Source organism: Canis lupus, chromosome 1 (genome assembly GCF_011100685.1).
Source record: "Canis lupus familiaris isolate Mischka breed German Shepherd chromosome 1, alternate assembly UU_Cfam_GSD_1.0, whole genome shotgun sequence".
NCBI lineage: Eukaryota > Metazoa > Chordata > Mammalia > Carnivora > Canidae > Canis > Canis lupus.
This window is the reverse complement of record NC_049222.1, coordinates 94,446,415-94,472,506: the sequence shown is the minus strand read 5'-3', so window position 1 is coordinate 94,472,506 and position 26,092 is coordinate 94,446,415. Positions and strand designations below refer to the sequence as shown.

Here is a 26,092-nt window from a genome sequence, read left to right as displayed (position 1 = left end):
ATTGAGGTGCCTGGGTGGCTCAGTTGGTTAAGCAGGCAGCCCTTGATTTTGGCACAGATCATGATCTCAGGATCCTGGGATGGAACTCTGAGTAAGGCTCCATGCTCAGTGGAGAGTCTGCTTGAGGATTTTCTCTGACTTCCTCTCCCTATGTATGTGTGTACTCCTCTCTCCCAATCTCTCTAAAATTAAAAAAATATATATTTAAAAAAATTTTTTTTAATTATAAAAACAAAACAAAACAAGATTACTTTTTTTTTTTTTTTTAAGATTTTATTTATTTGAGAAACAGAGAGAGGCAGAAACATAGGCAGAGGGAGAAGCAGGCTCCATGCAGGGAGCCCGATGTGGGACTCGATCCTGGGTCTCCAGGATCACACCCTGGGCTGAAGGCGGCGCTAAACCACTGAGCCACCCGGGCTGCCCACAAGATTACTTTTGAGTTACTAGTGTTTAGTCTGAGTTACTAACAAGTTTGTCTTGTATTTGTTATATTTCCTCTTATGAGATCATTTTTACCTATTTACCTTTTGAAATCTTTGTGTTTCTTAGTAATTTATGTCACCTTAAAATATAAGATATGTTTTATAAATAAAGTTATACAAAATATAACATTTTATAAAATCTAAAAACAGTAAATCTTGGTCCTATTTACTGACAAAACTTTCCCCAGTCTGTTAAGTGGCCTTTTAATGTTGTTTTCTTCCTGTTAATTTTCAGAAATGTAAGCTTTCATATATGGAAATCTACTTTCCCTCTAACTTCTTATATACATAATAAACTCTGGCTATCTCCTACCATCTAGAAATGTGGTAAATATTCATTTATATGGTCATCCAGCTTTAATGGTTTGATCTTTTCTTAAAAAAAAAAAAAAAGGATATGCTTTAAAAATTAGTATGTTCTTTTTTTCAAAAGTTCCTTCAATAAAACATTCTTTTATTTCAAAAGTGAGGCAAAAAAAAATTAAGGAAAAAATGCAAAATAAATAGAACAACATAGTTTGAAAATCAAAGTCTATGTTCCTTCAAGTTCTATCCAAGAGGTTAGTAACCACTGTTTGGAGTACACATTTTTTCTATGCACATACAAAAATATAGAGGAAAAAGTGCCTGTAACTTTCCTGACATTTCTTCTTTTCCCCTCATGATGTTTTAGCTCCTCCATCATAACACTAGTATATTAGTAGTGATCCTGAATGTCCAAAAAGGAATACTGTACATTCACCCAAGATTCCCACACTTTTTTAGTCACAGAATTCTTTACTCTTTATTCAAGTAATGACAGTTCAAAGACTTGGTAATTTTTGAAGTACCATTTTTAAAGTATTGGCTTGGCTTTTACTCACTTCAGACAATGCGAAACTGGAATGTTTTTATGAATACAAAGTATGCAAACCAATTATTAAAAGAATGAAAGACAACAAACTTACTTGGGATACACTGGTTCATAAAGGTACTTGTCCCCTCTTGTAGATGTAATATGAAAAAACAAGATGTAGCCATATGCAGTCTGAAAGATAAATTTTATTTGCCATGAGAATTAGCGGGTAAGGCTAAGACTAAAATCTTAAATTTTATTTTTATGTATTCTAACTTTGAAAACATTTCACTTGTGGGAACCCTCTTTTGAAGAGCTACAGTTTAATTATGCAATTAAAAAATGACTTTAATATAACTCATCCTGTTTAATATAGAGAGCTTTTATATTGATAATATTTCATAGGTGTCGTTGAAATCAATAGTTCATAACATATTATACACATTAATACTCTAAAATAGTTACAGTATTCAATAGCACACAATTATTTTACAAAATATACAGAACTTTTAAAACTCTGCAATATGGCAAATAATTTTTTCTAAGTCTTTAAAGCACCAATGTCACCAAATAGTAATACTATGACAAAATTCTTAGCTCTACTCAAAGTTTGCACAATATAACTTCAGAATAACATGTTTATATATTTCAAAATTAATCAACTGGCCTCTGTTTTACTATAAAATATAACGAGACACAGAAGAAAAACAGAGCAAACTTTCAATTTCCAAATTTGAACATCAGTTAATTTTTCTAAGTTAACAAAACACTTTTTTTTTTTTTTAACAAAACACTTTTAAAATACAAATTGTATTGAAACATTACATGATCAAGGCACATTATCTGCCAAATGTGAAGCTCAACCACTTTACATTTATAGAAATATACAAAATACTATATTTAGCTGTTTCTGACCATTTTCAAGCCTGAGTGAAGTGGCAACTGTTTGGCCCAAACTACTATATACTAATGCTGAACTCTTATCATTTTAGAAGCATGCGAGCTTTTACCCAAAGCAGAACAAAGAAAACTGAAAAAAAATTATTCAAGGTTTCAAATTTCTTTCTAGTACTTGCTTCTGTTTGTTACTTAAAGGAACATCAAAGGAAAATTTCTTCAAAAAAAAAATTTCTTCAGCAGTCAGATGTTTTGTTTAAGCTATAAACTTTACTATTTCATAATGTATTCCAAAACTCTAGTTCAATATATTGGGTCACAAAAGAAAAGAGGCTAAGATCATCATTCTAATTCCTCATGTGCAATTTTACATTCTTCAAATGTGGAGAATCTGGGATAAAGCAAAACAGATTTGAATCAAACCATATGAGATATCATAAACCACCCCCCCAGAGTAGTGACTTAAAAATCTGTAAACTGTACTATTACCTTATATGAGCTAGACAAGTAAAATATAAGGTCTAGCGCTTACATGAATAACATACAAATGAGGTCTGGAATATTAGTCACTCAAGGTCAAAAGTTGAACATTTCAGAATATCAAATGATACTAACATACTCGTAATTTTAACAAGTGCTTGGAAGACTATAATGCCAGGGAAAATACAGCATCATTTTGCACCAGCATTTAGAAATTTTATATCCATGCTATACTAGACAAAATTACAAATAATGGCTTGATTTACTATTCTTGTATTTTGCAGCAATCTTTACTAAGTATCTATAGCTTCTCATGTATATTAAATGCTATATACTTCCAGATTTCACTGATCTTTTCCTAAACAATCCTGCCTTAAAAAAAAAAAAAAATCCTGCCTTTGAATAAGCCCTGCCTTTGAACAATTTTAAAAGTTTTGGTAATAAATGATCATCCTTAAAAAGTAGGATTTCTGTTGTTAACTACACCAAAACCGTTTTTATGCAGTGTTCTTATGCAGTGTTAGGCTTTTCTCTTTCCACCCCCAAAATATTGCAGACGAGCATACAAGCGCTGCTTAATCTATAGGCAACAGTCCCAATAATACCTGCTTCTAATATGCATTCACATGGTCTGTCTCTTGCTCTCTCTCATACAAATACACGCACGCAGACATACACACACACAAAACTAACTTTTCCAAAAAAAAAAAAGAAAAGACAAAATAAAGAACCTTGGAGTTCTCTTTCCTGGTATCATCCCATAGCTCAACTTTTTTCTTTCTCCAAGGCTTATTTTACTGGATTCTGTGGTTTTAATTACAAGAAGCATAGCAATTTTTGTAGGCAACTTGAATGACAAGTCCTCATGTCTCTTTCTTTTGTATATCCATAAATAAGGATCACAGACACATAAAAATAAAGGCTATCAAGAGGATAAAAGAATCACTACTTAAATGGAGAATGTAATAGACTTGTTTCTAGTAATACCACTTAGAAGAAAAAAATTTTTTCGAGGAATATTTTCAAGGATATTAATAATGCATCAACAATTTAGTCAGAGAGGTATGAATATTCAGAGAGGTATCATTTTTTTCAATTGAAAATTGCAAACAGGGATTTGAAAAACCATGCAAACTACCTCAGAAAATTCCACAGTTTAAAAGGAAGAATTTGAAATCTGGAGGAGGTTGGGATTGTTGATGGCATTATTAACTACTTTTTATATCTTGCTTTATTGGGCATTTGGGAAGTTTCCCCTTCCTACTCAAAATTAAATATATTTTAAAAATTATTTTATGATTGATGCATGACATACATAATATAAAAGCAATTTTCTGTACCTAAGAAGAATTCAAATCCAATTGAGTCATGATGCAAATCAACTTATATAAAACAAATGCTCTGACTATAGGAAGCAATCCCATAATCTTCCTCTACCATTACCCAATGCTCCCAATGGACATGAATTCATCATGTCATTAGAATTCGAATCATTGTGCACTTCTTTCTTAGGAGATGCCATTTTTATCATGAAGAAGAGATTCATGCATCTGGCACCAATGACCTGAATGATGCATTACTAAGATTTCTATAATAATTAAGAGATAAGGATTTGAGGATTTAGAGATGCATCTTCTATCCCAACATACTGTCATGTTAGGTAGGCTTCAAATAAAGTTGAAATAACAGAATATTTAATTCTTTACACTGGTTTGTAAATGGCGCTTCCTGTTTTTAGATTATACATGTTCAAATGCATAAAATTAATCACCCAAATCCTACGAAGATAATTACCTACCATTTCTGTATAATCTTTTAGACTCTGTATATTCTGATACATGAATATCTTTAAATAAGAAATGATAAAAACAGCTATAAATCACACACTCAAAAATAGGTGATGAATCTCTTAACATGAATACTCACCCAAAATTATCATTCCTAATACTTACTACCACACTTTTATTATACCAGGTCACTAGTTTAAAGGGGGTGGGGCGGGGGCGGGGTCTGCTTCCAACCAAGATGGATTAAAGTGAAACCAATTTATGTTCCCATCTAAAAACAAAACTAAACCCTGGATAAAAATCTGGAAACAACGGTTTTCAAAACACCAACATGAAACAATGAGGCCAGTGATCCCTGACAGATGAGATACTGATAGGAGTCGAGTCCTATAAATGCCCCAGCTTATATCGCCTGAGAAAGCTTCCAGTCACAGCACTGAAAAGGGGAACTAAGACAGAGCCTGACAGACTTCCCAACCTGAAGAGGTGAAGCTGAGAGCCAAGAGGAATAAGGCAACTATAAGTCATACAAAAAAGAACCAGAGAGGAGAGACCTGCACACAGAAAAAATCCAAGAGTACCATGCACAAACATGTGAGGAAACCATTCAATGCAGGAGAGAAACCAAACCAGAAGAATTAATAAAGAGAACACTGCCTGTTCCATAGCCAGACTGAAGAACTCATAATTCACTGGGAATTAGTATGAATGCTCAGAAAAGTGGTCTTCGGGTATTCCTATGATAATCCTGAGAAAGGTAAGGCCTCTTACCTTTCTAGTGGGGAATAATTAGCTTTACTGAGCATGGCTCAAAACCCATATTATAAAGCATAAAATAAGACTTGAATATATCACAGTGTCTCCAGATAATCATCACTTCATCCCAGAACAAAACTCAAGATTTATATGACCACAAAAATATCCAGCAGACAACAAAGTAAAATAACAATGTCTGGCATCCAATCAAAGATTACCACATATGCAGCAGATAAGCAGGAAAACATGAGACACAATGATAAATGAGAAAACTCAACCAATCAAAAGTGATCACATTCAATTAAATGTTAGAACACAAAAGGACATCAAAACAGAATTGTATTCCACATATTCAGAAGGTTAAGGGATATAGAAAATTCAAACCATTTTTGAGAGATAAAAACTAAAATGAGATTAAAAATATAGTGGATGTGACTAATGGCAGATTAAATATTGCAAAAGAAAAATTCACTGGTCATAAAAGCATAGCAGATTATCCAAATGAAACACACCAACAACAACAACAACAAAAACCCACCAAAACAAAACTGAAAGAGCACTGGTGAGTTGTGGGACAACTTCAAGTGATCTAAAATACATATAAAAGAGAGTCCCCGGGGGGAGTGGTAGAAGTCAGAAAAAGCAGTTGCATTAAATTTAATCCAAATTTCATTTGTTTCAGTTACACTTCTTTAAAAGTTAATTGACTTTTCAAACAAGAGTAAGAACAATGTATGTTTTTACCATATGTAAAAATAAAATGTGTACAATATATATTCCTTGACCCCAACAGAATTAAATTAGAAATCAGTAACAGGTATCTGGAAAACTCTCAAATAGTTTGAAACTAAATAATATGCTTCTAAATAATTCATGGATCAAAGAGGATATCAAAAGGAAATTGAAAAAATACAGTATACTAAAATTTGTGGGATGTTGCTATGGCAGTACTTAAGGGGAAATTTTAGAGCTTTAAAAAGCTGTATTAGGAAAAAAGAAAAAGAAAAACCTCAAATCAATGACAGTAGCTTTTAACTTAAACTAGAAATAGATGAGCGAATGAAACCCAAAGTAAGCAAACTAAAAAGAGGAAATACCAGAGATCAGAGTGGAAATCAATGAAATACAAAACAAAAATAAAATCAATGAAACCAAATTCTGGGTTTCTAACAAATAAGATCATTAAAATTGATACACCTCTAGTCATATTGTCAGGAGGAGGGGGGGATAACCACTATCAGAAATAAGAGAAGGAACATCACTACAGATTCTAGAAATATTAAAAGAATAATGAGGGATTATAATGAATACCCATGCAAAAAGTTGACAACTGGATGAAAAGAACAAATTCCTTGAAAGACAAACTGTCAACACAAGTAAGTGCATAGGCCTACTGTCAATTCAAGAAACTTAAATTTCAACCAAAATCCTTTCCACAAGAAAACTCTATGCTTAGATGGTATCATTGGTGAATTCTAGCAAATATTTAAGAAAGAAATAATACCAATTCGACACAAATTCTTCTAAAAAACCAGAGGAGGAGACAATTCCCATCTCACCTTATGGAGAACAACATTACCCTCATACAAAAACCAAAGATATTACAAGAAAATACACTACAGACTAGCATCTCTTAGTAACACTGATGTAAAACTTGTAAACAAAAATTTACCACATAAAATCTAACAATATATTATCAGGAAAACATATCATAAGTAAAGAGGGTTTATTCAAAAATGGTTGGTTTAAAAAAATAAAATAAAAAATGGTTGGTTTAACATTTTTTAAATCAATATATTTATTTCACCATGTTAATAAACCAAAAAAGAAAAACAATGTGATAGTCTCAATAGATGCAGAAAAAGCATTAAACATCCTACAAGGCATTCTTGATTAAAAACTGTCAGCAAATTAGCATGAGAGGAAATAGTTCCATAACCTGATAAAGGAGATCTGCAAAACACCTAGTACAACATCATTCTTAATAGAGAAAGACCAAATGCTTTTCTGCTGCTCAACATAATACTAGACAATCTAACCCATAAAATCAGGCATGAAGACAAAATAAAAAGTATCTAACTTAGGAAAAATGAAAACTGTCCTTTGACTTAATTGTCTACATAGAAAACTGATGAACTCTATCAAAAATGTACCAGTGAGTTAAGCATGACTACAATACACAAGATCAATATAGAAATATCAACTGCATTTCTATATACATAAAGAACCAGAAAATTAACATGTGTTTTCACTAGGATCAAAAATAGGAACTACGTAAGAATTCGAGCAAAAGATACAAAATAACTGTACAGTGATAATAAAACACTGAAATTAAAAATATCTAAGTAAATGAAGAGATTTATTTTATTAATAGGCCAAAAGGTTCAATAATGTGAAAATGATAACTCTCCCCAAATGGATCCACAAATTCAATGCAATCTCAATCAAAATCTCAGCAGGCATTTTCATCAAAACTGACAAGGTTAGTTAGGGCATCTGGCTGTCCCAATCGGTTAAGTGTCCAACTCTTCGTGTCACTCAGGTCATGATATCTGGGTCCTGGGATGGAGTCCTGCATCAGGCTCCACTCTCAGCACATAGTCTGCTTGTCCCTCTCCCTCTGCTCCTCCCCCTGCTCTGTCCCTGGAATGAGTAAAATCTTAAACAAAAAAGGGGGGGGGGATCCCTGCGTGACTCAGCAGTTTAGGGCCTGCCTTTGGCCAGGGAGTGATCCTGGAGTCTGGGATCGAGTCTCACATCAGACTCCCTGCATGAAGTCTGCTTCTCCCTCTGCCGGTCTCTGCCCCCCCCCCCCCCCCCGTCTCTCATGAATAAAATCTTTTTAAAATTTTAATTTAATTTTAAAATAACTGACAAGGTTATTCTAAAATTCATATGGAAATAAAAATCTCCTACAACAGTGAAAGCAACTTTTTTTTTTTTTTTAAATTTTTTTTATTTATTTATGATAGTCACAGAGAGAGAGAGAGAGAGAGGCAGAGACACAGGCAGAGGGAGAAGCAGGCTCCATGCACTGGGAGCCTGATGTGGGATTCGATCCCGGGTCTCCAGGATCACGCCCTGGGCCAAAGGCAGGCGCCAAACCGCTGCGCCACCCAGGGATCCCTGAAAGCAACTTTGAAAACAAAGTTGGAAAACTAACACTGTAATTTCAAAATTATTACAAAGCTAATCAAAATGATGCTATATTAACAAAGATACACATAATCACATCATAGAAGCAAATATAGACAAAAACACAGATAGATGTGGACAACTGATTTTTGACAAAGATGTAAAGAAATATAATGCAGAAGCAATAACAAACTGCAAAAATTGAACTTGGACCTATACCTTGCACCATATATAAAAAATTAACTGAAAATATATCACAGACCTAAATATACAACCTAAATAATAAAACCTCTACAAGATGAGGTGCCTGGGTGGCTTAGCTGGTTAAGCATCTGACTCGATTTCAGCTCAGGTCATGATCTCATGCATCGGGCTTTGTGCTCAGCACAAGCTGGCTTGGGATTTTCTCTCTCTCTGTCTCTCTCTCCCTCTCCCTCTGTCCCCCACTGCCACTTACTCTCTCTAAAAATAAATAAAACCTCTAGAAGAAGATATAAAATATATGAAGCATAAAATTTAAAAAAATCAATGAATTGGACTTCATCAAATTAAGTATTTCATTCAAAAACCAATGGTAGGAGAATGAAAAGTCACCTATTAGGAGAAATTCTTTATAAAGTATATATGTAATACAGGACTTATATCCAAAATATATTAAGAGCTCTAGGATTCTGACAATAAGCAAAGAACCTAATCAATAAAATAAGCAAATGATCTGAACACACACTTTACCACAAAAGACAAAATAAACAAAAAACAAAGATGTTCAACATCATCTGTCATTAGAGAAATATAAATTAAAACTATAATGAGATACAAATATACACCCATTGGAATGGCTAAAATTAAAAAATCATACCATACCGTATATGGTGGCAAAGGGCATCAGAACTCCCACATACTGCTGGTAGGAACATAAAATGATACAACTGTCTCAGAAAAAAGCTTGGCATTTCCTTAGAAAGTTGAACATTCATCTACCTCATGATTTAGCTGTTCCACTCTTGAGTACTGACCCAACATAAAAGGAAATATATGTCCATATAAATATTCGTACATACATGAATACTTATAAGAGTTTTGCCTAGAATAGCCAAAAACTGAAAACAACTCAAAAGCCCATCAAGAGATGAACGGTCACACCAGCTGTGGTGCGTCAGTAAGACAGAATACTACTCTGTAGTGAAAGCAAATCAATCAGTGGCTGAAGGGAGGAGAATCACAGCAGGAGAGGGAATTACAAAAGGGTACAAGGAAATTTGTAGGAATGATGGAGAGTTCACCATCTTGACTGTGGTCGTGGTTTCAAATGCTATCAAACATGTATTTACTGTATAAATTTTACCTCAATGAAGCTAATTTGGAAAAAGAAATGAAAGTGACTAGGTTGGACCTATAGCAGCACCTTTTGCTCTCTGGAAAAGCCGCTATCATCATATAAAAGGCCTCATCTAGCCTATTGGAGAATAAGAGGTCACAAAGAAAATCAAAGTGGGCATCCCCAGCAGACTACCAGACAGGGCTGACAGCACCTGGGTCATTAAGCAGCAGGGGAGTTGTCAGATAACTAACTGTAGCCATATTAGTGACTACAAGTGAGACCAGGAGAATTTCCTGACCAAACCGAGAGCAAACTACAGAATAAGAGTAAACAAATGGTTGTTTTAAACCACTGAGATTTGAAATAATGGTTCAATAAATATTACACATAAACAATAATCCTAACATAAACAGTGTAATTTAAAGAAAGGCTAAGAACATCCAGTTACGGAAATGAAAGCAAAATCATAGAGATTCAGGATAAGTGCAAAATAATCACTTCCAAAACAGAGTATGGTCAAACCAAAATGAAAGGGGGAAAAAATGAGATGAACAGGTACTGTGTAAAGGATTGTGCTCCTCTGCAACTTGCTATATCCCACTCTGTTAGAATACTGTTCTTTCAGCTGTTATTTGGTGACTCAATACATCCACATGCTGGAAAGAAAAAAGAAAATCACAATCAAACAGCAGGAATTCTAAATTAAGCTATCTTTCCCTTATTCATAAGTAAGTTCCTTTCTAATTCATGTTACACTAACTTTCAGGTTGTGGTACAGCAAGCTATATATACTTCCATTTAGCTCTGTGTGAAGGGAATGCCGAAAGTAGCAAGAGAAAACAGACTTGGAATGGCAGGTTGGGGCCAGATCACAGGAGGTCCTGAGCACTGGGCTAAGCAGTTTGGAAGACACTTTGAATGCAATGAGAAGCCACTGAAAGGTCTGAAAATAAGAATAAGAGCTCTGATTTAGAAATAGCCATACATGATTAAGATGTACTTCAAGTGGAGAAAAAAAAGAATAGCTAAAAGTTTTGAGCTCTATGCAATCTAGAAAGATACAAGAAGACCTGTCTGAGGATATGGCAGTAAGAATAACAGAAAAGCATGGCAGTAAACTAGAGACAGGACTTGGCACCATACTGGTGACTGGATGGGAATGCAGAATCAAAGGACTCCAGTGTTACTTCCCATTATAAGTAAAATTACAATAAAAATACTTGCCATATGCCTAAAGACACTGGGCTCCTATCTGTGAGATTCCTAAAAAGGAGACAGTACTTAAAATTCATTTTAATGCTCCTTGTGCTGGACTACTGTCTAAAGTTGAGGAAAATTTTAGGGAAAATTATGCCCTGAAATCATGTCTACAAAAATGATATTCTACTCTGAAATTCAGAGAAAATACCGTCCCAAAAAACACTACACACCAATTCTTAAAATGGGAAAGGATTTTCTCTCCCACACCCCATTAAAAAACAGTAAGATTTCTTTTTAAGGTACCAGCTGATAAGGAGGGGACTATGGTTGTGTTGGTGATACAGAAATAGAATTTTGTATTAACTGACAAGTGAGAGCACAGAGTGATGATACTCGAATGTGGAAGGTCAGGCAGTTAGAGAAGTACACAAGAGTGTACGGTGTACAAACACAGCCTGTACACAAACAACTTTGGCCCTGACTCAATTTGCAGGTAGTTATGTGGTTATTGCTCTACAGATCCTACAACTGTATATCCTTCCCTATACATTCCATCAGTGACATTTTGTAACAGCAAGTTTTAAAGTATCTCCTAAATTCAGCTCCATTTCACAAGAGCTAATAGGATTAAACAATCACACTAATAGTGAAAGGCAGTAATAAGACTTTCTAGAACCAGGCTGTATGGCTTAGAATTCCATTATCAGATATATGATCTTAGATATACAGTATCTCTGTAATCTTGAGCAGGTACTTAACCTTTCTCAGCTCAACTGTATGATGGGGAACAAATTACCTTTAGAGCACCGTTAGCAAGAACTGTAATACATATAAGGCATTTACAATGTCTAGCACATACTAGACACCCCCAAAATTTGCTACCCATAATAACTCTGAATTTTCAATAGTTACTTTATAATCAATATATTTCATGTAAGAGGCTAAATGTGTAATGCATTTGAAGAAAAGGACCATCAAAATCAGTAAAGCTTCAGAATTCAAAGTTTGGTTACCTAGAAAGTTCACTTACCCAATACCCATTCCATGATAGTATACGATTCTTTAACATTTTTTTTTTTTAAGATTTGAGAGGGAGAGACAGCACACAGCTCGATTGGGGGGAAGAGCAGACAGAGACAATCTCAAGCAGACTCTCTGTTGAGTGTGGAATCCCACACAGGGGCTCGATCCCACAACCCTAAGATCACGATCTAAGCCAAAACAAAAAGTCGGTTGCTTACCCAACTGAACCAACCAGGTGCCCCAACATAATTTTCAAATGCACCTTGATAGATACCTTTTAGTACAAATGGTTATTTGCAAAAAATGGCTGACTGCCTTACTGAACAGATTACAAAAACATCAGTGGCCTTTCTAAACCTGTACCATGTAACTGATGGTCCCCCATCTGTTTTAGTCTATATTACAATGTAAGAAATGAAAATTAAGAGGCACCTGGATGTACCAGTATAGAACCTGAGATGTGCTCTCTCTCTCTCCTTCTACCCCTTTTCCCTCCAGCTCACTGTCCTCTGTCTAAAATAAATAAATAAAATAAGATAAAATAAAAATAATCTCTTTTGCAGGCAGAGGCAAATAAAAACCTGGACAATAGATAGCAATGGTTTACTTTAAGTTAGCTTCTGGATTCTGTAAAGACAGAATGAGTCCATTCTTAATCTCTCCTCCTCCTCTCAGAGTACAATTGCCAAAACATGTGCTGGCTGAGTCTGCAGATGTCCAGGTCATCAAGATCTCTTGAGTTCTTGTGGGAAAGAGTAAGTGCTAAGGGACCAGGCATAGAGAAAGCTTGGCTTTGCTTTACTCCTTGAGGCACTGGGCAAAGACCTGGGGTTTCAAAGTCTTCTAACTTAAAAAGCAGAACCCCAAGGAAAAGGCCGAGTGTGACCAATCCTGGAAGCGAACACAGGGTTGTCCACGCAACCCTGATGACTGCACGAGGTGCAAGGCAGATGCTGCAACAGTGAACTCAACTGTCCCTGCACCTCCTGGTCTGGAAAAGCCTTCAGCTTTTACCCAAAGAGAGACCACCTGAGAGTAGGGGAGACTCATCCTAAGCCTCAACTGAGGACAAGACTTTATGAGCTTGTCTGTGTCTGCAAACTGCCACTTTTGCCAACAGCTGGAGTCTGCATTGTCCAAGAGGCCCACATGAAAGCCGGACCTCTGTGGTAGCTGATGGAACACAAGAAAGTACCGTTTATACTGGAAGCTCAGTAACAAATGAAACAGCTAAAATATATGGATCCTACTAATGAGCCACACAGATGAGAGAGAAGAATGCAAGCGAATTATGGGGAAAAAATTAAGGGCTTTCAGGAGGTACTATGAGAATATAAATAAGACTTTTCAGAGCTAAACATTTCCTACTAGGAAAATCAGACAAATATAAAGAATAAACGATAAAGAATAATCCTTTATGGGAGCTGAACCTTTTACTCCAGAAGATCAAAAGGAAACAACTTCATGATACAAAACACAAAGAGATAAAATCACCACTGAGAAATGAGGCGTGAAGAACAAACTCAAATTGAAATTTATTCAGATAATAATACAAGAAAATTTTCCTAGTTGCAAAAACACTACAGCTGAGATTCAGGCTTGATATGAAGGTGGAGGGGAGGGGACAGAGGGAGACTGTTTAATGAAAAAGGACATATCCACAGATAACAAGCAGAAACTACTGAATTTTACTCATAAAGAGAAAAATCATATAGAGAAAAAGATGATGAGGTTGCCTACGAAGGAGGGAGAACAGATTAGCCTATGAGGTGGAGGGGAGGGGACAGAGGGAGACTGTTTAATGAAAAAGGACATATCTACAGATAACAAGCAGAAACTACTGAATTTTACTCATAAAGAGAAAAATCATATAGAGAAAAAGATGATGAGGTTGCCTACGAAGGAGGGAGAACAGATTAGCCCTAGACTTCTCACCGCTAACACCAAAAACTATAAGGCATTGGAACAATAGTTCATAGCTAGAAAAAAAAGAATCCCAAATCCAAGAATCCCACAGCTAGACAGGATATCTTTTACTGTGGTTAAAAAATGGAATGTTCAGATATTATTTATTTAATGTATGAATGCCTACCATGTGCAGAAAATGCTCTTGGGACCTGGAGCTATGGTGAAGAGAACAGGCAAATGGACATGGAATATTCTAGGTTTAAAAAATGGACAAACACAGGCAACTTGCAGAAATAGAATGGCAAAGGATCAATTCAGACATGAAGAGATGCTGAATCTCACTAATGAAACAAATGGAAATTAAAATTAAAAGACCATTTTTTACCAATCTAATTTAGATGTAAATTCAGGAAAACAGAAATCAGTCTTATGAACACTTAAGAGTACCTCCGGAAGGAAAACAATTTTGCTGAAAAATAGCTTGGCAACATTTATTAAAAAAAATAAAGATATAACCTTTGACTCAGCAATATTGCTACATAGAAGAAACTTCCCTAAAGAAATAAATGTACCAATACAAAAACAGATGTATGTATAATAACGTTTACTGTAGCACTGCTTGTAGTTGCCAAAAGTCCATCAAAAAAGAATAGTAGGGACACCTGAGTGGCTCAGTGGTTTGGCACCTGCCTTTAGCCCAGGGCATGATCCTGGAGTCCCGGGATCGAGTGCTGCATCGGGCTCCCTCTGTGGAGCCTGCTTCTCCTCTGCCTGTGTCTCTGCCTCTCTCTCTCTCTGTGTCTCTCATGAATAAATAAAATCTTAAACAAAAATAGTAAATATGAAACTTCCACACTGTGATATATTATACAGATACTAAAATCAACAAGTTAGAAGTATTTATATTAATATGGAAGAACAGTCATAATATACTAAGTGAAAAAAAAAACCAAATTGCAAAGGAATGTGTAATTAAGATTTCAATTTTGGGTGTAAATTATGAATGTCTTACACCTATTTAAGAACTTAAAAATCCACTCATCTGTAAGTTATAATCCTATACAGGCATTCAAAATCAAGTTACAGAAAAATGTTGAAGTGAGACAATGTTCATATGTCAAAAAAGCAAGTTACAAAGCTGTATAATAGCTTTGTATAAAGAATGTTTTAGATAATCCTCTGAAACTCACAGATTTATCAAATATGCTTCCCAACAACTAGTGACATTTGCAGTCACCTGTAGTAATATTACTTTGTTTTTAAAGATAAATAGACCAATAGCTTTCAAATTTTAAGTGGTATTAAGTATGAGTATCTGAAAATATCCATAAAAAGATATATGGATATAAATAAAAATTAATGATTATCTGTGAATGGTAGTATTATTGGGGATTCTTTTCTTGCGTTTCTTAGGTTTTCCTCATCAAACATGTATCACCCTTAAAGCTTAAAAATTAACACTTTTTAAAAATCCAAAAACTTTAAAACTCCTAGAAGATAACAGAAAATCTAAATGACCTTGAGTTAGGCAATAACGTTTAGATACAATATGAAAGGCATAATACAAAAGAAAAAAGAGATAAGCTGGACTTCATTAAAGTTAAAAATGTGTGCTCTACCAAAGACCAATCAGAAGAATAGAAAGACAAGCCACGAACTGGAAGAAAGTACTAACAAAAGATGTGAGAAATGACTGGTATCCAAAATAAGGAACTCAAAAAGTTCAACAATAAGAAAATCACTCAATTAAAAACTGGGCCCAACACCCTAACACCTCATCAAAATACACAGATGGTAAATAAACATATGAAAAGGTACCCCATTATCATAACATAATCAGGAAAAAGCAAATTAAAACAATGAAATATCACCATACACCTATTAGAAAAGCCAAAATCCAAAACATTAGTAACACCTAAAGTTGATAAGGACACAGAATAGGGACTCTCACTCACTGCAAACAGAAGTACAAAATGGCACGGCCACCACGTAAGACAATTTGGCAGGATCCTGCAAAACTAAACATAGTCTTACCATACAATCACACTTGGTATTTATCCAAAGGAGCTAAAGACATACATACACACAAAAGCCAGCAAACATGTTTACAAGCAGCTTTATTCATAACTGACAAAACTTGGATGCAACCAAGATGTTCTTCAGCAGGTTAATGGATAAAAAAAACTGTGGTCCATCCAAACAAGAACATATTATTCAGTGCTAAAAAAAATGAGGTATCACACCATGAAGACATGGAAGAACCTAAATGAAAGAAGCCAATGTGAAAAGGCTACAATACTGTATGATTCCAACTATAGGACATTCTGGAAAAGGGAAAATTAGGAAGACCATAAAAAAGATTAGTACTGGGCAGCCCGGGTGGCTCAGCGCCGCCTTCGGCCCAGGGCCTGATCCTAGAAACCTGGGATGAGTCCCACGTTGGGCTCCCTGCATGGAGCCTGCTTCTCCCTCTGTGTCTCTATTTCTCTGTGTGTGTGTCTCTCATCAATCAATAAAATAAAATCTTAAAAAAAAAAAAAAAATATATATATATATATAATTCTCTCTCTCTCTCTCTATGTGTGTGTGTGTGTGTGTATATATATATATATATATATATATATATATATATATATATATGGTGGATACCTTTCATTATACATTTGTCCAAACCCACAGAATGTACAACACCAAGAGTGCACCATAATGAACACTATGGACTCCAGGGGATCATGATGTGTGAATGAACATTCATCAGTTTAACAAATGTACCAGTCTGGTGGGGGATGTTGATAATGAGGAGAGTTATTGCATGTGCTGGGAGAGGAGTTATAAAAATCTCTGTGCCTTCCCCTCAGGTTTGCTATGAACCTAAAAATTAAAGTTTATTTTTCAAAAACTCCACATATAATCCTTTATGTATTTTAAGATTCATAAGCTAAAACATTAATTCATGTTTTATTTATTTATTTTTTTAATTTTTTTTTTATTTATTTATGATAGTCACAGAGAGAGAGAGAGAGAGAGAGGCGGAGACATAGGCAGAGGGAGAAGCAGGCTCCATGCACCGGGAGCCTGATGTGGGATTCGATCCCGGGTCTCCAGGATCGCGCCCTGGGCCAAAGGCAGGCGCCAAACCGCTGCGCCACCCAGGGATCCCCAATTCATGTTTTAAATTGTACAAATAAACGTGATAAATCACTTGTATCACGTCAGCATTTACTCAGTATATTTAACACAAGCCACACTATAACAACTAAAATTACATCTCCACAAAGTTGCAGATAAAGACTGTAAGCTAGGGGTACCTACTTGGCTCAGTCAGTAGAGCATGCAACTCTTGATCTTGAGATTGGGGGTTCAAGTCCCATGTTGGGTGTAGAGCTTACTTAAAAATAAAATCTTTTTTTTTTTTTTAAGCTTTTATTTATTGGGATCCCTGGGTGGCACAGAGGTTTAGCGCCTGCCTTTGGCCCAGGGCACGATCCTGCAGACCTGGGATCGAATCCCACGTCAGGCTCCCGGTGCATGGAGCCTGCTTCTCCCTCTGCCTGTGTCTCTACCTCTCTCTCTCTCTCTCTCTGTGACTATCATAAATAAATAAATATTTTAAAAAAAGATTTTATTTATTTATTCATGAGAGACAGAGAGGCAGAGACACAAGCAGAGGGAGGAGAAGCAGGCTTCCATGCAGGAGCCCAATGCGGGACTCGATCCCAGAACTGCAGAGGCAAAGGCAAACGCTCAACCACTGAGCCACCCAAGTGTCCCAAAATAAAATCTTAAAAGAAAAAAAAAAAAAAAGACTGTAAGCAATACCTATGTGAAATAATAACAGGATTCTCAATAGCCAAAAAATAGATGGTTTTATCTTCTCTTCCATATATGCATTTTCTCTCTCCAAATTGAAGACAGTAATAATTTTTTCTTTTTTCTTAATACTTAGTACAGTACAAAGGGTTAATAAATTAATGTGAAAATATTTCTCCTCTATAAATAAAGCTAACAGGCTATTTCCTCTTTACTAGGGTATAGGGGCTGTCTCTAGTTATGTGTTCCTGGTCTGGGGGTAATGAGGGCAGGGGAATAGTGGCCCAGAGTGTAAGAGCTCCATAAAATGATGTTTGGGGGTACAAGCCATGTACTGTTTGGTCTGCATATGAAAAGTACATTAATAGGAAGTCCTTTACTATCTCTAGAAATTGCCTGGCCTTGGGAGGGACAGTTTCTTCAGAGTCCACAAGTCCTCAAGATTTCGAAGCATCATATATACAGAAAAACAAAAGAGAAAATTAATACAGAGAGAAAACAAATTCTCATAAATTTTACCGTTAAAAATTCTAACCATAATGATAATGAAAACTGAGCTCAAATTTCAATAAAATTTTATGGGGATAACATTTTTAACAGATGTTTAAAGTTAGTATTCCCTCTCATCGAAACAGATTGTAAAGTTTCTTCTATTAATGCTGGCCTGTAATGAGATCTTACATATTCTATTTGAAATGTCTTTTCACATAAGCAGTGCCAAATACTGATTATCAATCCATGAACAAATGATTTTAACAGAATATAGTCATTACTGGTAGGGAAGACTACAACTCTACTAGATTCTTCTCCTGATGTTTGCCTTTTAACATGATAGATTAATCATCTCCAATTGAAGGCTGGATTAAAGTACTCCTCGTGCACAATTAAACGGATTGTGAAATATGGACATTTCCTTTGCAATTTCATCAAGTTCTGAAACATGCTATTGGAACTGGGTATGAGCTCAGAAAATATATCTACTGCTAATTTTTGTTGGAAATACAGATCTTATTTTTTTAGTTTTTAACAGCAGGGGAAATAGAAAAAGCAGCTTGACATTACTTGTGATTCAAACGACAGCAGTGATCACCAAAATGACCTGACCACATATAAACCTCGCATTTAAGCACTGCTTTGTAGTTTTGACTGAGTTCACGTGTAAACATTACCAAATCTGAAAAAGTCATTTGCCAGATCATTCAGTGTCTGGTAAGTGGCTGAGGTAGTTCAAGTTCAAAAAATTTCAGTATCAGCCCTAACGTAAAAAAATCCACAATAAACCTTTACCAATGACTGCTAAGATATCAAACACCCATGGAACTGGGCAAGGGTCTCTAGCTCCTATTTCTAACTATTTAAAATGGCCATAAGCATTCAAAACTTCCATGTGTCCGAGAGCTTTGTAAACTGTCAACTAAGCCTTTTCTGCTCCACGTGTCTGTGTCTCAGTAACTGATCTCGGTCACTATCAGTTAAAATACAAAAACACACCCTAGTGGACTTTACTTCAGCTTGTACTGATTAGCATTTTCTCTAATTAGTTTTAACTTCTTTAAAATCTTCTCACCTGATGTTCTCCCATACAAGTTATTCACAGGGAGTAATTCTCAGTCATCTCACAATCTATACTGCCTATTCAAATAAAATAAACTGAGCAGTAAAAAATAAAAATAAATTTAAAAAAATAAAATAATAAAAATAAAAAAATAAACTGAGCAGTACTGTAGCATTCCTCAATTCATCAAAAAACAGCTACACTTACTTTGGTTGTACCTTCATTTCCATTTTTTATTTTTCAATTATTATTCTGTTTTAAATATTCTAATTTTTCTATTAATTTCAGCGAGTTGGGAATACTGTGATAAATACTAAGCTGGATAATATCAACTTTTATTATATTCTTTTGGCTTTGTTATAGGGTCACTGCATAATTAAGACAATAATTTCCCATCCAATAATAAATTAATCCACATTCCAATGTATTTTAGAAGCATGATATTCAAAACCTAATTTTCTCTTCTTTTGTTCTTTTGACATGATAGGTATGCACTAGTAATAAAAACTATACTGAATGTCACAATATAGCAGTATGTGTGTCATATGAAACATCTGATCTATAAATTGTGTTACTATAATTTACAGTGCACCAAGCAGAAAAAGGAAGATATAGAGCACCACATATGGACACTGTAAGGACTACTTGACTCAGCTAATGTAGCTTGAAAGCAGCCATAGAAATTATGTAAATAAATTAGCATTTTCATACGCCAACATTATTTATGAACAATGAAATTTAAAATTCACATCGGAAGATACACCTAGATAACAGCCACATCAGTGCAATTAACTCAGAAAACGACCTGGGGGCAACCTGAGTGGCTCAGTCCATTAAGGGGCAACTCTTGGTTTCCGCTCAGGTCATGATCTCAGGGTCTTAGGATCCAGCCCCCGTCAGGCTCTGCATTTAGGATTCTCTCTCTCATTCTTCCTCTGCTCATTACTACTCCCCTCCCTCAGGCTCGTTCTCTCTCTCTCTGAAAAGAGGAAGAGGAAGAATCTCAGAAAAAAGGATGAAGAAAAAGAGAGAGAGAAGGAAACAAAGAAAGAGAAAAGAAAACAACCTGTATATTGGCAGAACAGACTTTCTGCAGTTAATCAAAGGACACATCAAAAAGGGAAGGAGGGGCAGAGACTCCATTGAGAACCAAACTCCTAGGGAGACTCACCACAAATGGGAGGGACACCACAAGCATGGAGAAGGCAGAGAATCAGACCCCACACCATGAACCCCAGGCAGAGAAGAGCTACTCAAGGAAGATGAGTCTCCAAAACATTTGGTTTGGAAACCAGCAAGCTTAACTCCAGGTACTTTAAAAATCACAGACTTAGCCTGGAAAAGGTGGAGGGCAACAGGAAACGGAGTCCCCTTAAAGAGCCAACATAACAAGCTGAAGGAGAAACAGAACAGAAGCAGCAGTTTGAAAAGAGCCTGGGGTATACATGAAGTGTATTTATTTACTAATCTCGTATTTATTTATTTACTAATCTCAGAACATGCACTAAAGGACAGGGATGTTCGGGAGACCTATCTAAGAATAAAAGAGCTGGTGGGTACCATTTCTCTATCCCCCACCCCGGTTTAGATAACCTGACACTAGCAATAATCAAGCGTGAATCCTCATCACCTACCTTGCTAACAGTACACATCCAGCCCCATCCAACCCACCACAGCACCTGCCAAGATATGCCCTGCAAACCATCCAGCAGGGACCAGCACCACTCTAAAGTGATGAGTGTCATGGAGAGAACGGAATATAACCACATACACCAGTGGGATTACAACCCCAATAGATGGACTAAGGGCAGACACCTAGTTTGACTGCAGGCCTTGCCCACAAAAGAAAGTCTCTCAGAGACAATACAGGGAGAGCACTCTGTAGATTGGTGTGACTGCAGACCCTGCAGATGGCCTGACGACAAGTATCTTGCCTGCGCTACAACCCAACTACAAGCCCACAGCAACCCCAGGATGGCCCTTTAACAGCACAGGGACCAAACCTTGCCCAGTGTACCCACAAAGGAAACATCTGTGAAATGCCTGGTGGTTCTGAAAAACAGGACATTGTGTTACCAGGCACCAAAAGGTCTCTTCTAAGGCCACTACTTTCAAGATGAGGAGACCTAGATGACTTCACTAATACATAGAAACAAACACAGACAATATGAGGAGAAAACAGAGTACATCCCAAATGAAAGAATAGGACAAAACCACGCCAAAAGAGCTACATGAAATCGAAATAAGCAATATGCCTGATAAAGAATTCAAAGTGATGATCATAAACATACTCACTGTACTTAACAATGGAAGTTCTCTGTGAGACCTTCAACAAAGGGACAGAAAATATAAAGAACCATCATCAGAGATGATCAATAACTGAAATTAAAAATACCCTAGAGGGCTTACCAAAAAGAAAAGGAAAGAAAAAAAAGAAAAGAGAAGAAAAAACCTTAGAAGGAATGAATAGATTAGAGGAAGCAAAAGAACCCATCAGTGACCTGGAGTCCTGAATAATGGAAAGCAACCCAGATGAACAGCAAAAAGTAAATAATAATAATAATAATAATAATAATAATAATAATAATAATAAAAACGAAAGTGTGTAAAGGGAAATCAGTGACATCATCGAGCATATTAGCATGTAATTTAGAAGGATCCCAGAAGGAATAAAGATAGAAAAAGGGGCAGAAAATTTATCTAAAGAAATAACAGCTGAGGATGCCTGGATGGCTCAGTGGTTGAGCGTCTGCCTTCGACTCAGGACACGGTCCCGGAGTTCCAGGATCGGAGTCCCACATCAGGCTCCTGATGGAGTCTGCTTCTTCTCCCTCTGCCTGCATCTCTGCCTCTCTCTGTGGGTGGGTGGGTGGGTGGGAGGGAGGGAAAGGAAAAAGAAAGGGAAAGGGAAACGAAAAGGGAAAGGGAAAGGAAGAAAGAAAGAGCTGAAAATGTCCCTGGTTTTTCAGTAGAAACTTTGCAGACCAGAAGACAGTGGCATGATATATTAAAAGTACTGAAAAGAAAAATAAATGTGGAACTGAGAATAATCTACTCAGAAAGGTTATCATTCAGAATAGAAGGAGAGAGAGTTTCCCAAACCAACAAAAGTTACAGGACTTTATCACCAGTAAGCCAGCTTTATAAGAAATGTTAAAGGGAATTCTTTGAGTGAAAAGGCAATAATCAACAGTAAGAAAATTATGAAAGGAAAAACTTCCACAGGTAAATACAAACATAATTAAAGTAGTAGATTAATCACAGAGATTAAAGCACAAAAGCAATTATACCTATATAACTCAGTCAACGAATACACAAAATAAAATGATATGAAGTATGATATCGTATACATAAAACATGCATGGAAGTAAAAATTTAGTGCTTTTAGAATGAGTTCAATTTAACTGAACATCAACTTAATATAGACTGTTATCTGCATAAGATGCTACAAATGAACCTAATTGTAACCACAAATCAAAAACCTGTAACAGACACACAAAAAAATAAAGAGAAAGGAATCAAAGCATATGACTAGTGAAGTACACCAAACTACAAGATAAAAGAGCAAGAGAAGAACTACAAAAACAACCATTAAAACAAGTAACAGATGAAAAAAAAAAAAAAAAAAAAAAAACAAGTAACAGATGGCAATAAGTACCTATCTATGGATAATTACTTTAAGTGAAAATGGATTAGTATTTTAATCAAAAGATACTGATGCATTGAATGGATTAAAAAAAAGCAAGACCCATCTTTATGTTGCCTAAAGACAACTTATTTCAGACCTAAAGATACATGCATATTCAGAGACAAGAGATGGAAAAACAATTACATGCAAACAGAAGCAAAAAGAAGGCTGCGGTACCAATACTTATATCTGAAAAAATAGACTTAAAACCAAGAATATAACAAAACAAAGGACACTACAAAATGATAAAGGAACAATCCAATAGGAGCATGCAACAATTTTAAATATTTATGCACCTAATGTGGGAGCACCTGAATACATAAATCAACTAGTAGCAGACATAAAGGAAAAAATTGACAGTAATATGTTAATAGCAGAAGACTTTAACACCCCACTTATGTCAAAAATAGATCACCCAAGGCAGAAAAATCAACAAGGAAACAATGACTTTGAATAACACATTGGGCTATGTGGACCTAAAAAACATACTCAGAATGTTCAATCCAAAACAAAAGACTAAACATTATTTTCATACACGCGATCTATTCACCAAATCTCGATAAATTTAAAAAAAGACTGAAATAATATCAGGCATCCTTTCTGACCATAAGGGAATAAAACTAAAAGTCAATCACAAGAAAAAAAATCTAAAAAGAACACAAATACGTGGAGGCTAAATAACATGCTACTTTAATATCAAATGGGTCCAAGAGGAAATCAAAACCTACATAGAAACAAACAAAATTGAAGATAAAGAGTTCAAAAATCCATGGGATGCAGTAAAAGCTGTTCTAAGAGGGAAGATTATAGCAATACAAGCCTAACACAAGAAATATGAAAAACTTAAAACTAACCCCACAGGCATAGGAGATAGGAAAAGAACAAAGAAAACCCAAAACCAGTAGAAGGAAACAAATACTAAAAATTAGAGCAGAAATACAAAAAAGAGACTAAACATAGGCGCGCACACACACAGTAGGGCAGTTCAATGAAACCAGGAGCTGGTTCTCTGAAGAGATGAACAAAACTGACAAACCTTCAACCAGACTCATCAAAATAAGAGAGGAATCAGATAACTAAAATTAACAACTGACACCACAGAAATACAAAGGATTACAAGAGAATATGATAAAAAATTACATGCCAGCAAATTAGAAAACCTAGAAGAAAGGGATATGTCCCTAGAAACCTATAACCCTTCAAAGTGAAATCAGGTCAAAATAGAAAATTTGAAAAGATCAATTACTAGCAAAGAAACTGAACTAGCAATCAAAAAACTCCCAACAAACAAAAATCCAGATAGCTTCTCTGATAAGCTCTGCCTAAACAGTTAAAGAAGAGTTAATACCTATTCTCATACTATTTCAAAAAAAAAAAAAAGGAAAGGAAAGCTTCCAGACTTACTCTATGAGGCCAGCATTACCCTAATATAAAAAACAGATAAAAAACATTACAAGGAAAGGAAATTACAAACCACTATCTCTGATGAACATAAATGCAAAAATCTTCAGCAAAATACTGGCAAACTGCATACAACAATACATTAAAAAATAATTCACCACAATCAAGTGGGATTTATTCCAGGGGAAAAAAAAAATAGTTTAATATGCCCAAATAAATCAACATGATATATCACATTAACAAAAGAAAGGACAAAAATCATATGATCATCTCAAGAGATGCAGAAAAAAGGCTTCTAACAAAGTACCACATCCATTCAAGACAAAAACTCTCAACAAAGAAATTTTAGGGTAAACATACCTCAACATAATAAACCAAAGACAAAAATGTCCACACACATCACTTTTATTCAATATAGTAATCAAAGACCTAGCCACACCAATTAAACCAAAAAAAATCCAAATTAATAAAGTAAAACTTTTACTATTTGCAGATGAAATGATACTATATATAGAAAATCCTCAAGATTTCACCAAAATACTACTAGAACTGATAAATGAATTCAGTAAAGTTATGATACTAAATATACAGAAATTTATTTCATTTCTACACATTAATAATGATATAGGAGAAAAAGACATTTAGAAGACAATCCCATTTACAATTGCACTAAAAAGAATAAAATATCTAACAAACCAAGTAGGTCAAAGATCTGGACTCAGAAAACTACAAAAACACTAATGAAAGAAACTGAAGGTGACATAAACAAACGGGAAGATAACTCCATGCTCATGGATTAGAAAAACCAATACTGTTAAAATGTCCATGCTACCCAAAGTAATCTATAGATTTAATGCAATCCTTACCAAAGTATCTATTGTTTTCCCAGATCTAGAAAAAATTATCCCAGAATTTGTATGGAACTGCAAAAGAACCCAAATAGCTAAAGTCATCTTGAAAAAGAGGAACAAATCTAGAAGTATCGCAATCCCAGAATTCAAGATATACAATGAAGCTTTAGTAATCAAAATGGTATGGTACAGGCACATAAACACACTGAACAACAGAAGAAAGAGCTCAGAAATAAACCAATAATTATATGGTCAATTTATAAAAAAGGAAGAACATACAATGGAGAAAAGATAATCTCTTCAGCAAATAATGCTGGGAAAACTGGACAGCAAGATACAGAAGAATGAAACTGAACTACTTTCTTACACTAAACACAAACCTAAACCCAGAATGGATTAAAGACCTAAATGTGAGACCTAAAATCATAAAATTCCTAGAGAAAAACAGAGACAGTAATTTCTTTTGAGTTTGGCCAATAATTTCTCTAGATTGTCTTCTCTGACAAAGGAAATAAAAGCAAAATTAAACTATAGAAGCTAAACAACAACAACATAAAAGGCTTTTTGCACAGGGAAGGAAACTAGCAAACAAAAAGGCCACCCATTGAATGAGAGAAGACATTTCCAAATAATATATATGAGGGATTAGTATTCAAAATACATAAAGAACTTATACAACTCAACAACAAAAAAACCCCAAATAATCCAATTAAAAATGGGCAGAGGACCTTCACAGTCATTTTTTCCAAAGACATACAGATGGCCAACAGACATATGAAAAGATGCTCAACATCACTCATCATCAGGGAAATGCAAATCAAAACCATAATGAGGCATCACTTTACACCTGTCAGAATAGCTAGAATCAAAAACACAAAAGCTCCTATCTTTTTTTTTTAAGACTTTATTTATTTATTCATTAGAGACACGGGGGGGGGGGGGGGCGGTCGGGGGGAGAAC

At 35.3% G+C, this 26,092-nt stretch overlaps 1 protein-coding gene across 4 annotated transcripts in view; it reads right to left on the bottom strand.

Annotated features, from left to right (window-relative positions):
- The window catches only part of RIC1 (RIC1 homolog, RAB6A GEF complex partner 1), a 143,605-nt gene that overhangs the window by 81,453 nt on the left and 36,060 nt on the right, over positions 1 to 26,092 (bottom strand). For 3 of the 4 annotated variants that reach the window (XM_038527275.1, XM_038527273.1, XM_038527274.1), the window contains exon 3: positions 1,433 to 1,512. The exons of the other annotated variant lie outside the window; for it this stretch is intronic. In XM_038527275.1, coding sequence (XP_038383203.1) covers positions 1,433 to 1,512 — 80 coding nt within the window. The remainder of the gene's footprint in view (positions 1 to 1,432; positions 1,513 to 26,092) is intronic. 4 annotated transcript variants of the gene reach the window in all.